This window comes from Carlito syrichta, unplaced genomic scaffold (genome assembly GCF_000164805.1).
Source record: "Carlito syrichta isolate Samal-C Ts95f unplaced genomic scaffold, Tarsius_syrichta-2.0.1 Scaffold301617, whole genome shotgun sequence".
Classification (NCBI taxonomy): Eukaryota; Metazoa; Chordata; class Mammalia; order Primates; family Tarsiidae; genus Carlito; species Carlito syrichta.
In genome coordinates, this window is record NW_007245713.1 from 386642 (window position 1) to 398632 (window position 11991).

At 37.8% G+C, this 11991-nt stretch overlaps 1 protein-coding gene across 3 annotated transcripts; it reads right to left on the reverse strand.

Annotated features, from left to right (window-relative positions):
• Positions 1-1054: 1054 nt before the first annotated feature.
• On the reverse strand, positions 1055-7637 carry SELENOK (selenoprotein K). Of its 3 annotated transcripts, none has more exons than XM_021710856.1 (5): positions 7413-7637; positions 4421-4511; positions 2707-2790; positions 2009-2095; positions 1055-1427 (listed from the first exon to the last, which is right to left on the reverse strand). In XM_021710856.1, exons 1-5 carry the CDS (start codon positions 7429-7431, stop codon positions 1424-1426), a joined length of 285 nt encoding a protein of 94 aa, XP_021566531.1. In that variant the 5' UTR covers positions 7432-7637; the 3' UTR covers positions 1055-1423. The 3 variants fall into 2 exon arrangements, with proteins under 3 accessions (XP_021566531.1, XP_008053123.1, XP_021566530.1); XM_021710855.1 differs by having other exon boundaries at positions 2009-2087; positions 7413-7512.
• Positions 7638-11991: the final 4354 nt, after the last annotated feature.

The window sequence follows — 11991 nt, forward strand, 5'->3', positions numbered from 1 at the left end:
GTTCATCACTATAGTGCTCTATCTGAAGTATAAAGTGGGATAGCTAAATGTCAACTGCAGTCAGGACTCTGGGATAAGACCTGAGGAACAAGTCTTGGAGCAGCAGTCCTGGGAGGCAGAAGAGGATCATAGGTACCATGCTCAGATCAGCCATCAATAACTCTAAGCTATCAGCTACTGAGACTCAGACAAGGTTTCCTCTACTATAGAGTTAGGTGGAGGCTTTACAAAATGACTTTGCCATTCACTAGTCATACAATCTGGAAGCTACTCAACTTTACTGAGCCCTTTCATGTATCTGTGTAATGCAAATATCACCTGCCTACTTCACTTTGTGAGAATTAAAAATGTCTGACACAGAATTCAAGTAGTCAATATTAACTGTTATCCTTATTCTAAAACTTGTGCTAAATAATTGCTTGTTTCCTTATCTTTGAACACCAGTGTCTTATGCCACTACATCCCTATTTCCTGACAAATAGGGGTGAATAAATACTGATAAATAGATATAAAAAAGCTTTCACTTGACCACTTTAGCTTCAAAGCCTGTTAAACACTGGAAGTAAAATTATCTGTTTAATTTATTTTTCCAATAAATACTTAAGTGCCTATAACATGAAGTCACTGTCCAAAGGATTGGGGTTAAGAAAACAAAATCCCTAATCCTGTAAAGCTTCCACTCTAGTAAAGGAATGTGAAAGTTATCTATATTCAGATGGAGTTTAAAGCCAATAGTTAGTATTTTAAGCAATGGTATAGAACTCAAATTTGTCAAGCTAGCATTGAAATCCATGATTTGGAAAACTACCTAGTAAATCTTCATTTTTAGCTGTTTTGTTGGCTGTAGTTTTATAAATACCCTGATAATTATATTTGGTAAGTCAGACATGTATAAAGAGACAAGTGTATTCATGAGACAAATCTATTAAAGATAAAAATTAATTCAAGAGCACAGATATTATATGCAAACCACTGAAATAAATACAATGTGATTTATAAATGAGAGCAAATCAACAATAAACAGTATTTCAGAAGGTGAAAAAGGTGAGACTAATAGTATTGAATACACAGATTTTATTTTCTTCAGATTCAAGAGTTTTTGTGATTTAATTATATAAAGATGAGGAATCACTTCTGCAACCTAAAAATACTTACTTATTAAAACTATATTAATACTTTAATAAACTATACAAAAAAGATGAGACAAACATGTGCATTTATAGAACTGCATGTCAGTCAGGCCAGTTCCCTGCAGAGGGAATTCCCAGCATGACCTCATTCATCTGTGAAGACACAGAGCAATCCTTGTTTAGACATACACATTCATCTACTTGTCCAGCATGGTCAGTTCTTCAATTCTTGATGGTTTCCTTCTACTACTATGAATGTGCATGCCCAGTTGTCTGCTTCTTAGAGCAGACATTTACCTAAAAGAAAATGTTATAGTAATTAGATATTAGTTATTAATTTGGGTCCGTATGAAAAGTCCAATACAGTACATGTTATAAAACCTTTCTCAAAAGACCTTTTGACAATAAAGTCAATGAATTTTTCAAGGGTTACGATAACAAATATTTTTCCAAATAATAATGTCTGGGTAATTACAAAATGCTGGGCAACTTCTGTTTTTCTTTTTCTTTTTTTTTTGAGTTGGAATCTCACTCAGTCGCCCAGACTGGAGTACAGTGGCCGCTCCCGGCCACCGCAGCCTCAACCTGCTGGGCTCCGGCAATCCTTCCGCCTCAGCCTTCCAAGTAGCAGGAACTACAGGTGCGCGCTACCATGCCCAGCTAATTTTTGATTTATTGTAGAGATGAGGCCTCACCAAGTTGCCCAGGTGGGTCTCGAACCCGCAGGCTCGGGCAATTCACTCACCTCAGTCTCCCAAAGCACGGGATTATAGGCTGAGCTACCGAGCCCGGCCCAACTTCTGTTTTTCTAAAGAAAACATTACAAAGAAGCATTTTCTAAACAAAATTCTACAAAATAACTGCATATTTTAAGTTACCTTCCTCATCCACCAGCCATTGGAGGGGGACTGGGGCCACGCAGATGATTGATTCGACCCATTCTTCGAGGAGGGTTTCCTGGTGGCCTAATAAAAGAAAAAACTAACGTGCTGTGTAGTAGACACAACTTCAATTGCTTCCTTTTAAACATTAAACTAGAGCCTTTTCTTTTCAATACTCACATGACCCTAAAATATTAAAATAGGAAATACCATTTTAGATCAGGAGTCAAAAATTCAAACACAGGGGCCAGACGTACAACACACATGAGGAAACTAAGCAAAAAAGGTGATGAACTAATTGAATAGCACCTCCTGTAAATGCCTAGTTGAAACCCAGCTCCAGGTGATTTTTGTCATGTGGAAACGTAAGCCGAACCTAGTACTGCTTGATCTTCTAAGTTTTGCATTAGCGGCTGGAAATCTAGATTTTACAGTGAAATCTCTAGATTTTAATGTTGGCCATCAGTTTTCATCCTCTAATTGAGATTTTTCCAATAGGATATTTGATGTACATTTTAGCTTTGCCAGATTAACTCTGATTATCAAAGCAGAGACAACTTGACTTTTAATTTATAGTAATGTATTAATTTTGTAAAATGGGATTTAAACTTTTAATTTCCGTAAGTCTAACTCTACCCACCTAAAATATCTCCTTAAAACATACAAAGGAATAAAAACAACTATTATTAATGTACCCTCTTCCATCATCATATCTGGAATCAGATGAGCTTCCGTAGCCTCTTCTTTTTTTCACATCTTGCTGAAGCAGAGTTTTAAAACTGAAACAAGGGGCAGAAAACAACAGAGGTAACACTTTCAACTTTATAAACTATTTCCACAGTTTTAACTACTGTCTCTGGAGAGAATAACTAAACCTACTTACCTCCGAACCCACATTTCTTGCAACCAGCTGGACAACACCATCCAGGTTAAGCATGTCTAAACAGAGCATGCTATGTTGTGAGCCAAATCCACCCTTCCTTGTATTTCTTATTTGCTAATAATGCCCCTGGATAGAGCATGGAACCAGAATCATTCCTGACCTTCTTCCTCCAGTCTAAAGCAGTTGTCAGGTTTTTACAGTGTCCCACATTTTCACTGCCTTTGCATTTTCCCTGCCAACAGCCTACCTAACATTACCTTAGTGAGGATATGAGGGTATGGCAAGGGTATGGTAGAGGCACAGGACTTCTGGGAATCCATTTAAATGGATTTTTTTCTTTATTTGTGGAGAGGAAAAGATTTAAATAAGATTAAACAGCAGTCTTATAAACAATATGGAGCAGAAGCAACTTGTCAAACACTTGAAATAAGTTTTGCACTGGGTAAGTTCGAGCCTCTCATGTCTCCTGCTCTATTTGTCTATGAAACCATTTTACATTCTATCCCACCTAATTTATACTGCCATCAGCCATAAAATTAAACCTTCTAAACTACAGCTACAATCAAATTCAGCATAAAGACTACAGCCTGATATACAAACTTCTATGCCATCTTTTATATGGTTTCCTCCACCCGGAATAACTTCCTCTTGTCCCCTCCTACAATCATGCCCAACCCAGTACTCCTTGCAATATGATGATATATACTGACAGTAAAGTCAATGGAGAAAGAGACTGTCTCCCACATCTTTGCATTGCTGCAGTTCTCTGACCATGATACAGATTCAAACTTAGAAATGAGTAAGACTTAGTAGTAGTTGGTAAATAATTTTCATAAAACAAACAGCATGAGAAAGACCAAAAATTGTATTTAATTAAGAACTCCTTACAGTTATGGGGCCATTTAAATTTTTATCTCCTCTGTATCTACTCTAATCCTTTATTTAAAAAAGTTTACTACTTGAATGCTTTTAAAAATCAAGATATAATTCCCCTTATTTACTTGTTGTATAATATGGAATAAAAGTTACACACACCCACAAAAACCAGGAATAGTAGAAAGAAAAGTACAGTCATTTGGCATTAAAATGGACAGGGCTGGCTACTGGTTGAAATGATTACTACCAAGGTTAAAACATGTCAAGTTTACCAACCCAATTAACATATAATCATAAGATGTTTGGTGGTAACAGCTTTATCACTAAAAAAGTTTTAATTTCCCTTTGTAAGGCTATTTTTAAAATTACAATGAAAAACTGCTTTGGGAAAGTTGAGCTTATTTAAGATACCAAACATAATGTACCCAATGTACTTCTGTCAACTTAAAATATCAGGGCAATCAAGAGCACTACTAGGCCAGGTGTGGTGACTCAGCCTATAATCCCAGCACTTTGGGAGGCTGAGGCAGGAAGATCACTTGAAGCCAGGAGTTTGAAACCAGCCTAGGCAACACAGCAAGACCTCATCTCTACAAAATAAAAAACAATAATAATTTTTAAAAGGAAAAAAAGAGCACTACTATACTTACAACAAAACCACAAACTCGGCTATTCCCCAGAAGAAATCTGTTATCAAAGATAATCTCCATGGAGACTGACTCCGGCTGTCCAACACTTGTCCTATAAACAAGAATAAAGAAACTTCCATGAGTGCTACAAATCCCTTACCCAAGAGGCATTACATTTAATTAGGAGGTAACAATGATAGACTCAGGTTTCAACTTTTCCATTGTTTCAGAAGAAATCTACTATATGAACATCAGTCTAAAAAAAGGTTTAGAGAAGTACAGCTCCATGATCTAGGCCATTCCTTTAATAATGTCAAATGCCTACCTACAGTTTATAAATTTTGATGGGTTACTTCATTCTATTCAAGCATTTTTCCCCCTCTCTTTGTATTTATACATAACCAAAACTTACCATTTTAACTATTTTTAAGAATCCAGTTCTGTGGCATTATATACATTCACAGTGATGTTCAACCACCACCCACTTCTAGAACTTTTTCATCTTCTCCAGCTGAAACTTTATACCCATTAAGGTCTGACTCCCACTACCTTCTCCATCCAGCCACTGGCAACCACCATTCTATAGAGACTTTGTCTCTATAAATTTGACTGCTCTAAGAATCTCATAAAAGAGGAATCATACAATTTTTGTCCTTTAGTGATGAGCTTATTCCACTCAGCGTAATGTCTTTGTAAGTCATCCATCTTGCAGCATGTGTCAAAATTTTCTTCCCCTTTTCAAACTAAATATGTATACTACATTTTGTTCATCTACTCATACTTGCTAATGGACACTGGGGTTGCTTCCACCTTTTGGCTATTGTGAATAATACTGCTATAAACATGTGTGTATAAAAATCTCTTTTAAGTGTTTTGAGGAAACAAATGGGATGGATGCATATAAAGGAACACTCACACCACTTCCACTTTCCTAAGTGTGTTGAATACTTTTCAGTTGCAAAGTGTCTTGTCTGTATAAAAAAATTGTTTATACATACTCTTCTAAGTCTCTAAAACCAGTTATTTTGATAAAATTCTTACAGAAGGAGCCTGTATGCTCTAAGTACTGAAGATAATTTGGCTTGTTCCTCATTACAATGACCACTACTTTCTACAACAGCATGCTCTTAACAGACTACAGCTTTAACTTAAGCAAAACTGGATCTATTTTTCAGATCACTTTAATAGAAGCTACAATATGAGAAGTTAGTACACCAGAATTTCAGCCTTGCAAATGAAGTCAGAATATTTTGGGGGAAGAACAGCTGTCAACTACCTCCCCTCTCCATTATCAAAAGGATTTCAACTCCATTCACCTCTAACCCCTAAGCCAGAATTTACTTCTCTTTCCTTGACAAGCTTACTTTCAGGTATCCACTTGGATCTAAGCTCTCACTGAAGTATTGAGAAAACAGGGCTGCACAAAGTCAGATGGTGGATGATAGGCTTGGTTCTGCCTCTTACCAGCTGTGCTTCTCTGGCTGCTGTGATGCTTACCTTCTTCGAGAAAAAGTATTCTAAGGCTAGTCATCAAACATGATTGTTGAAAAAAAATAATTCATCTGTGAGTAATGTGAATACTTGGCCAAGTACCAAGTGCTGATAAATACAGCTGAATCTAGTGAAAACTCATTCTTCCTTTGTTATTTTATCATTCTATCTTGCTTTTTGAACTCTCCCTCCTAGTTTCTGAGACTGAATCCCCACCCCATAGAGGTGCTTGAATGCGGTTGCATTTCTTAACTATGGAAGTGAGATAAAAGGTCCTAGCCAGCTATTTATGTGGATTAAATGAGATAAGTGCAAATACAGTAAGATACTACAGATATAAGGAATTATTCAATAATGCATACAGAAGCTTCTAGCCTTACTCATAAAGGATATAAAACGAACTAAAGTCCTCAAGTGCCCAAAACTAAGATGAAATTTTAATGCTTCTCTTTAGTGTCCATCAACCTATTTCAAAAACTTTTAAGTGAGAAATTAGGAGGGGAGATTCTGAAAAGTAAGGAAAGCAAAGATGACCCAGCCAGAAGAATTCTCACTGATTCGCCTCTGGAGATAAACAGATGATGTACACAGAACCAAGACCCAGTTCCAGTGATGCAAGAACTACTTGCTAAGATTGCACCAAGAAATGTCACCTGAGTCAAACAGATGGCCAAGCAGTCTGGCACTGATCTGATCCAGTCGTATCGTGTCTGTCATTTTCTTTGCAAAGTCGCAGAATTAGGTCTCCCCCAGATTCTCCATTCCGGTAATAATTAACTTGCTCTTAGGGGGTAATGGTACTTTTTCCTATGCCCCTTGAAATTCGGGCAAAAAAAGTACATCTATGAGTAGGTACCCTCTCCGAAGGAAAAAGTCTATCCAAAGTTTCCATCTAATCACCATCCTAGACCGCCTCGGTCTATGACACATTATAGTAGGAGACAGCAAGGTTGATAACAAAGAGCTGACGTCAGACTACCTGGGTCCGAAACCTGACTCAGCTATTAACTGTTAATTTTATGATCCCGGGCAACCTATTTAATCTACCTGCGCCTCAGAGTGTCCATTCGTAAAAAAAGCCTGGGATACTAAGCAAATAACGCCGTAACAATGCCCAAGGCACAGGCGCTACATATACAGTATCAGCGTCGCTGTCATCAGTAGGTAAGAGTATCGACGACCGAGAGGAAACACCACTTTCGCAAATCCACAATTAAAAGCTTGCTGTACGAGGGCGAGTTTGCTGGGTTCGAGTTTGCTGGGCTCTCAGTACTCAGCTTAAGGACGTTGGGAACCCGGCGTGTCCTCACCAAGGCGACCTCAGCCCACCACTGCCGACTCTGGAACCATCGGCTGACGCGCCGCAAGCCGGAGCGACTTCGCATCCAGCTCCGCCCAGTCGCCGCCGGCCACTAAGCCAGGGGAAACCGCGCAGCGCCCAGGGCCCAGGGCCCAGCGAATGACAATGGAAGTAACGCGGGGTTCAGCCTTCCAGGTCGCCACCGCAGCCCCTCCAACTCACCATTCGAGATGTAAACCATCTTGCCCCTTCCCCGCTTCGGAGCAACTGGAGCGCCTGGCCCCTCTCGGTTTCTGTAGCTCCCTCCGCGTCAAACGTCACAGGCTACGATTAGACAAAACGATGACGAAGAACGGAAGTAGGCAGAGCCCATTGGCTACTGCAGAAGACACGCCCCCGACGGGCGTTTTTAGCTCGTCACGAAAGCGACTTCCGGTAAGGCGGAGGTTGTTGCACAGGCTACCGGATATGACGTTAGGGGTTATGCTGACGGTGGAGGATTTTTTTTGCACCACCCCGGAAGGCGGGGCTGCTTTCTAGTTGATTGACAGGCTTAGGGTCGGGGTAAGCATGGCTGCCTTGTTCCAAGTTGTTTGACGACCCGTTGACAGGAAGAAATGCCCCAGAATCCTCCAGACGTGTTGATATTTGAGGGTGTGGAGCTTGTGAGATTTAGTAAAAAGGAAGTGCCTGAGGTGGTGACTCTACTAAAGAAACTTTATTGTCGCGCTTTTGGGAACATACTACCAGGCTCCCCTAGATGTACTCATGCTCTTTTAAAGCAGTGTATCTACTTTGGGTTCACCAGAAGTGGAGTTTTTATTAGCTTTTGTGAGACAACTGTGAAAAATAAATTTAACCGTAGCATAAACCTTTTTTCTGACTGTTTCTTATTGATGGCTACCTCTTGTCAGCATTGTGGAGGTGACAGATGAGTTAGAAGACTTGTCTGGGGCACTCACTAAATTCGGCCCACATACCCTGGGTATTTACTCTGTTCCAGCTACTGGGCTACTTGAACATGGCCATCTCATTCCAGTCCTCTGCATTTAGCTATTGTTTCTGCGGGAGTGCTAATGGCTCCACCTTCCCCCGCCCCCCACCACAAGCCATGGCTATCCTTGGAAAGGTTCCTAATCACCTTCCCAAAAATGAAAATCGCATTTTAAAAGTAGCGATATTTTGTACTTAACAATGTTGGTTAAGATTGTATGCTTTAATACCTAGAATCACAGATTTAATTTCATTTAGACTTTATAGAGCATTTTCCCCCCAGAAAAGTGCATAATGGAAAAAGACAACATACGTCACCTCTTCTGGAATTTTTGTGGCACAATCATAGAGGATCATTTTTGCAAAAATATTGGAAAGTCATTAATTTTCCCAAGGGCCTTTCTTAAGCTAGATCTTGCCACCATTATCTCTCAAGAAAATATAAGACTTAAAAAGGTCAGAAATTCTGTCTGTCTTGTACGCTTTTATATCTTCAAGGTGTATCATAGACCTTGGCAGGTAGTAAATAATCAGATATTTGTTGGTCAAATGAGAGACAGAGAGAGAACTTTCCAGACAGTTCCTTAAAAACTCCCCAATTGCCAAAAGAGGAAATAAATTAACATTGAGATATCCTGAGCACTATACATTGCCAGGCTATTTCTACCACTCCATTCCTTTATCTACATCATTTCTTCCTGAGATTTAATGCAGTGATTTCCTAATGAAATACCTCTAGCTCTCTACACGCTGCTTCATGGTATATTCAACTGCTAGTTTAATCCAATCTTGCCTCTTCCCCACTCAAACTTTCAGCCTCTCCTCACCACTTGCCAAATAGCATCTATCCTTTCTGATCTGGCATTGAGGGCTTCCCCAATATGTCTTAGAGTTTGTTCTCTGACTGACTTCCTAATAGACTCCTTGTTTTTCTGCCTTGTTGTCTCTGCTCATGTGTTTCTGGAATCAGATTCAGGTTCAGGTGCTCACTGCTCATAGCCAAACTTGAGAGATGAGAGTTTGGCAAATTCCACCTGGACAATAGAGTCCTCAGTGAGAGATGAGAAACTCATCTTTCTGAGTTTCCATCTTCTTTTGCATCCTGGTCAAGTGATTCCTCATTCATTTATTAGCTCTTTGATGTTTTAAAAATAATTTTTGCCATTCTTTGGTCCAGGTTTTTATAGTTGTTCTAAGAAGGAAAGTTAGTAAAAATTGCTCAGTCCTCCATGGCAGAAGTAGAAGTTCGTACGTTTATTTAACCAAATTAACATGACAATGTAGAGTAGGTCTTCAATTAAACTCTGTTTTCCTTTTGACTTTAGAAATTCTGTTATTTATGTCTAAATTTTCCAGAACAACTGCTGTTTGCCTAGTATAGTCAAAACACATAAGTACTTATAAACAGAAAGGATGGTTATAAGTAGTAACCCAAAATGTGTGGGTAATTTTTAAAAATTTATAGTGGTTTTTCTTCTTTGAAAACTTGCCCATGGCAGGTCTTCCTGCCATGAATCTGCCTTTTTCTCTTCTTTCTCTAATAAACTTTGTTTGAAAACTTAAAGCAAAAAAAAAAATTATTTTGCCAATAAACGTCCCACTTTTAATCTTTCCCCAAACAGATGGGTAAAACTTTACTTTGGCTTGACACTCTATCCTTTTAATGGAAGATTCGATGAAAATAGGTTTATTTAATAGTCTCAGAGAAAAGTAACTTATTTATGGCCCAGTGATGACTGTTTATGGGAGGGATTGTTAACTAGGCTTGAAAAAGGATGCTATTAGGGAGGTTGCTGTGACTTCTGCTCAGTGGCTAGGCAGGCTGTTGTTGATGGTTCAACATCACTTTGTTTTTTCTTATTGATTGTATAACACAAGCAGCTTGGTTAATATTACCCAAGAATAAATATGGATCTCAGAAAAAAAATCATTTTTTACAATTGTCTGTAATTCATCTCTTTGCTATGAAGCTCGAACTTGTTTTTGATGGGAAGTATGAAACAGAGACTCTGAAAATGGAATCTGGCAACTAAAGAAGTGTTGCTTGATATTATTTTTTCATTCCCTTTGAATGTATTTAGCTACCCCTTAGTGGCACCCAGTCTTTCGTGTTTAAATTGAGATGTTTCACAAGTATGTTGGAGACCATATGTGCAGAAAAGTGGAGAAGCCAGTAGAAATGGATGTAGCTGCCTTGGTACTGACCTGTTTCTGTGCTCAGCTGACTTGCAAGGAGGGGAACAGATGTAGAAGATGCCCACAGGGCTGGCACTCGAGACCCAGAGCCATAGCCCAGGCATGCTGCTGCAGCTGTGGTGGCTGCATGAACAACTCACACTCAGATTTAGTAGGTGAACTGGGTCCTTAGGAGCTCAAATTTGGGACTGTTCTCACATGGGGAAATATCTCTAGTCATTTCAATTGAGTTGGTTTTTAGAAGTGTAAAATTCCAAAGAAACCCTGCTAGCTTACATTTTTCATCATAAATATTAAAAATGTTTATATGCTTAACATATAAACATTTCCAATTCTATAATTTATTCTGAAGAAACAATGAGAGATGTTTAAATATATTTATGTTCAAGAATAATTACCCAGTGTTATATTAAATGGAAAAAAAAGGAAGCCATGTAATTGTTCAACAGTGGAGATTGGCTAAATTTTAGAATACAATATCATACTGTACAGTAAAGTAATGGGAAACCACTCATATCGTAAATTAGGTAAAAAAACATTACAAAACAATATGTATAACATGATATTAATGAAAAAAGGAATGTATTTATATAGAAATATATGAATATGGCATTACAGGAGATATAATTTTTTTCCTTGTGCTTTTCTGTAGTTTCCAAATTTTCTACAATAAACACGATTCCTTTCATAATTAGAAATAAATGTCAGTTTTTTTAAAAAAAGTTACATTTGTTAGAAACCGAGGGTTCATTACTAGTTTCATTTTAATGGTTTGGATAATTCTTTAAAACTTTTTTTTCTTGTAGAAGTGATAGAAAATTCAATACTCAGGTTGTTAACTTTTGGAATACATTTTAAAGGCAACTTTATTTCATAAGATTATCTTTGGCTCTGCCTGAGAGGATTTGCATGTATAAGAATAAACATGGGCAACCCACTCAAGTGAATTAGTCAAAAAAAAATTTTTTTTTTTTTTTTGGTTTTCTCTACGTATGAATAGAGTCTAGTAAGAAGCAAGGAAACATAGTTTCAAATTCCTTGCTTGTTAGCTCAAAAGACTGCTGATTAAAGTAAAGTTTTATACATTCAAATTTTGTGAATGGTCTATTAGCAAGGTTGCTAAATAAAAATATTCATTTTAAACATATGCCTTTTCAAAGTTATATCATACTGTGAATTTAAAAAAAAGTTTGTAGGTCTTTAGCCCTTCTTTTGGGTAGTAGACTGATTATTGATAAACACTAAAATCACCCTACCAGTATTTTGACCATACTGAAGAACTGATCTGTGAATCAAGAAAATTTTTGGAATTTGATATGATGACAAAAACCCCAAAGCAATCCTCAAAACAAACAAATAAATCCAAATATTGCTTTGTAAATGTTTGATCGAATCTATCTTTCTTTAAAATAATCTAGAGGGTAGAGAAAAGTATATTGTGGCAACTGTGTCTTCTTTTTAGGGAAAAAAAAATTAGAGTCCACATCAATGATTTTTGCTTTCTAGTTAGAAGGCACCTTCTGAAAATAGGCAGAGAATCAGTGCTGAAATTAAGAAGTTTCTTTAGGTACTCATACAGTAAAATACAAAACTTGAGCTGCCTTTTAAAAAA

What these genes read in the sequence shown, in the direction of transcription:
- SELENOK (XM_021710855.1), bottom strand. An exon ending in GCCGAGTTTGTGGTTTTGTT is followed by an intron (nt 2,791 to 4,420) that starts GTAAGTATAGTA and finishes CCCTTGTTTCAG; the next exon opens with TTTTAAAACTCTGCTTCAGC. An exon ending in ATGGCTGGTGGATGAGGAAG is followed by an intron (nt 1,428 to 2,008) that starts GTAACTTAAAAT and finishes ATTTTCTTTTAG; the next exon opens with GTAAATGTCTGCTCTAAGAA.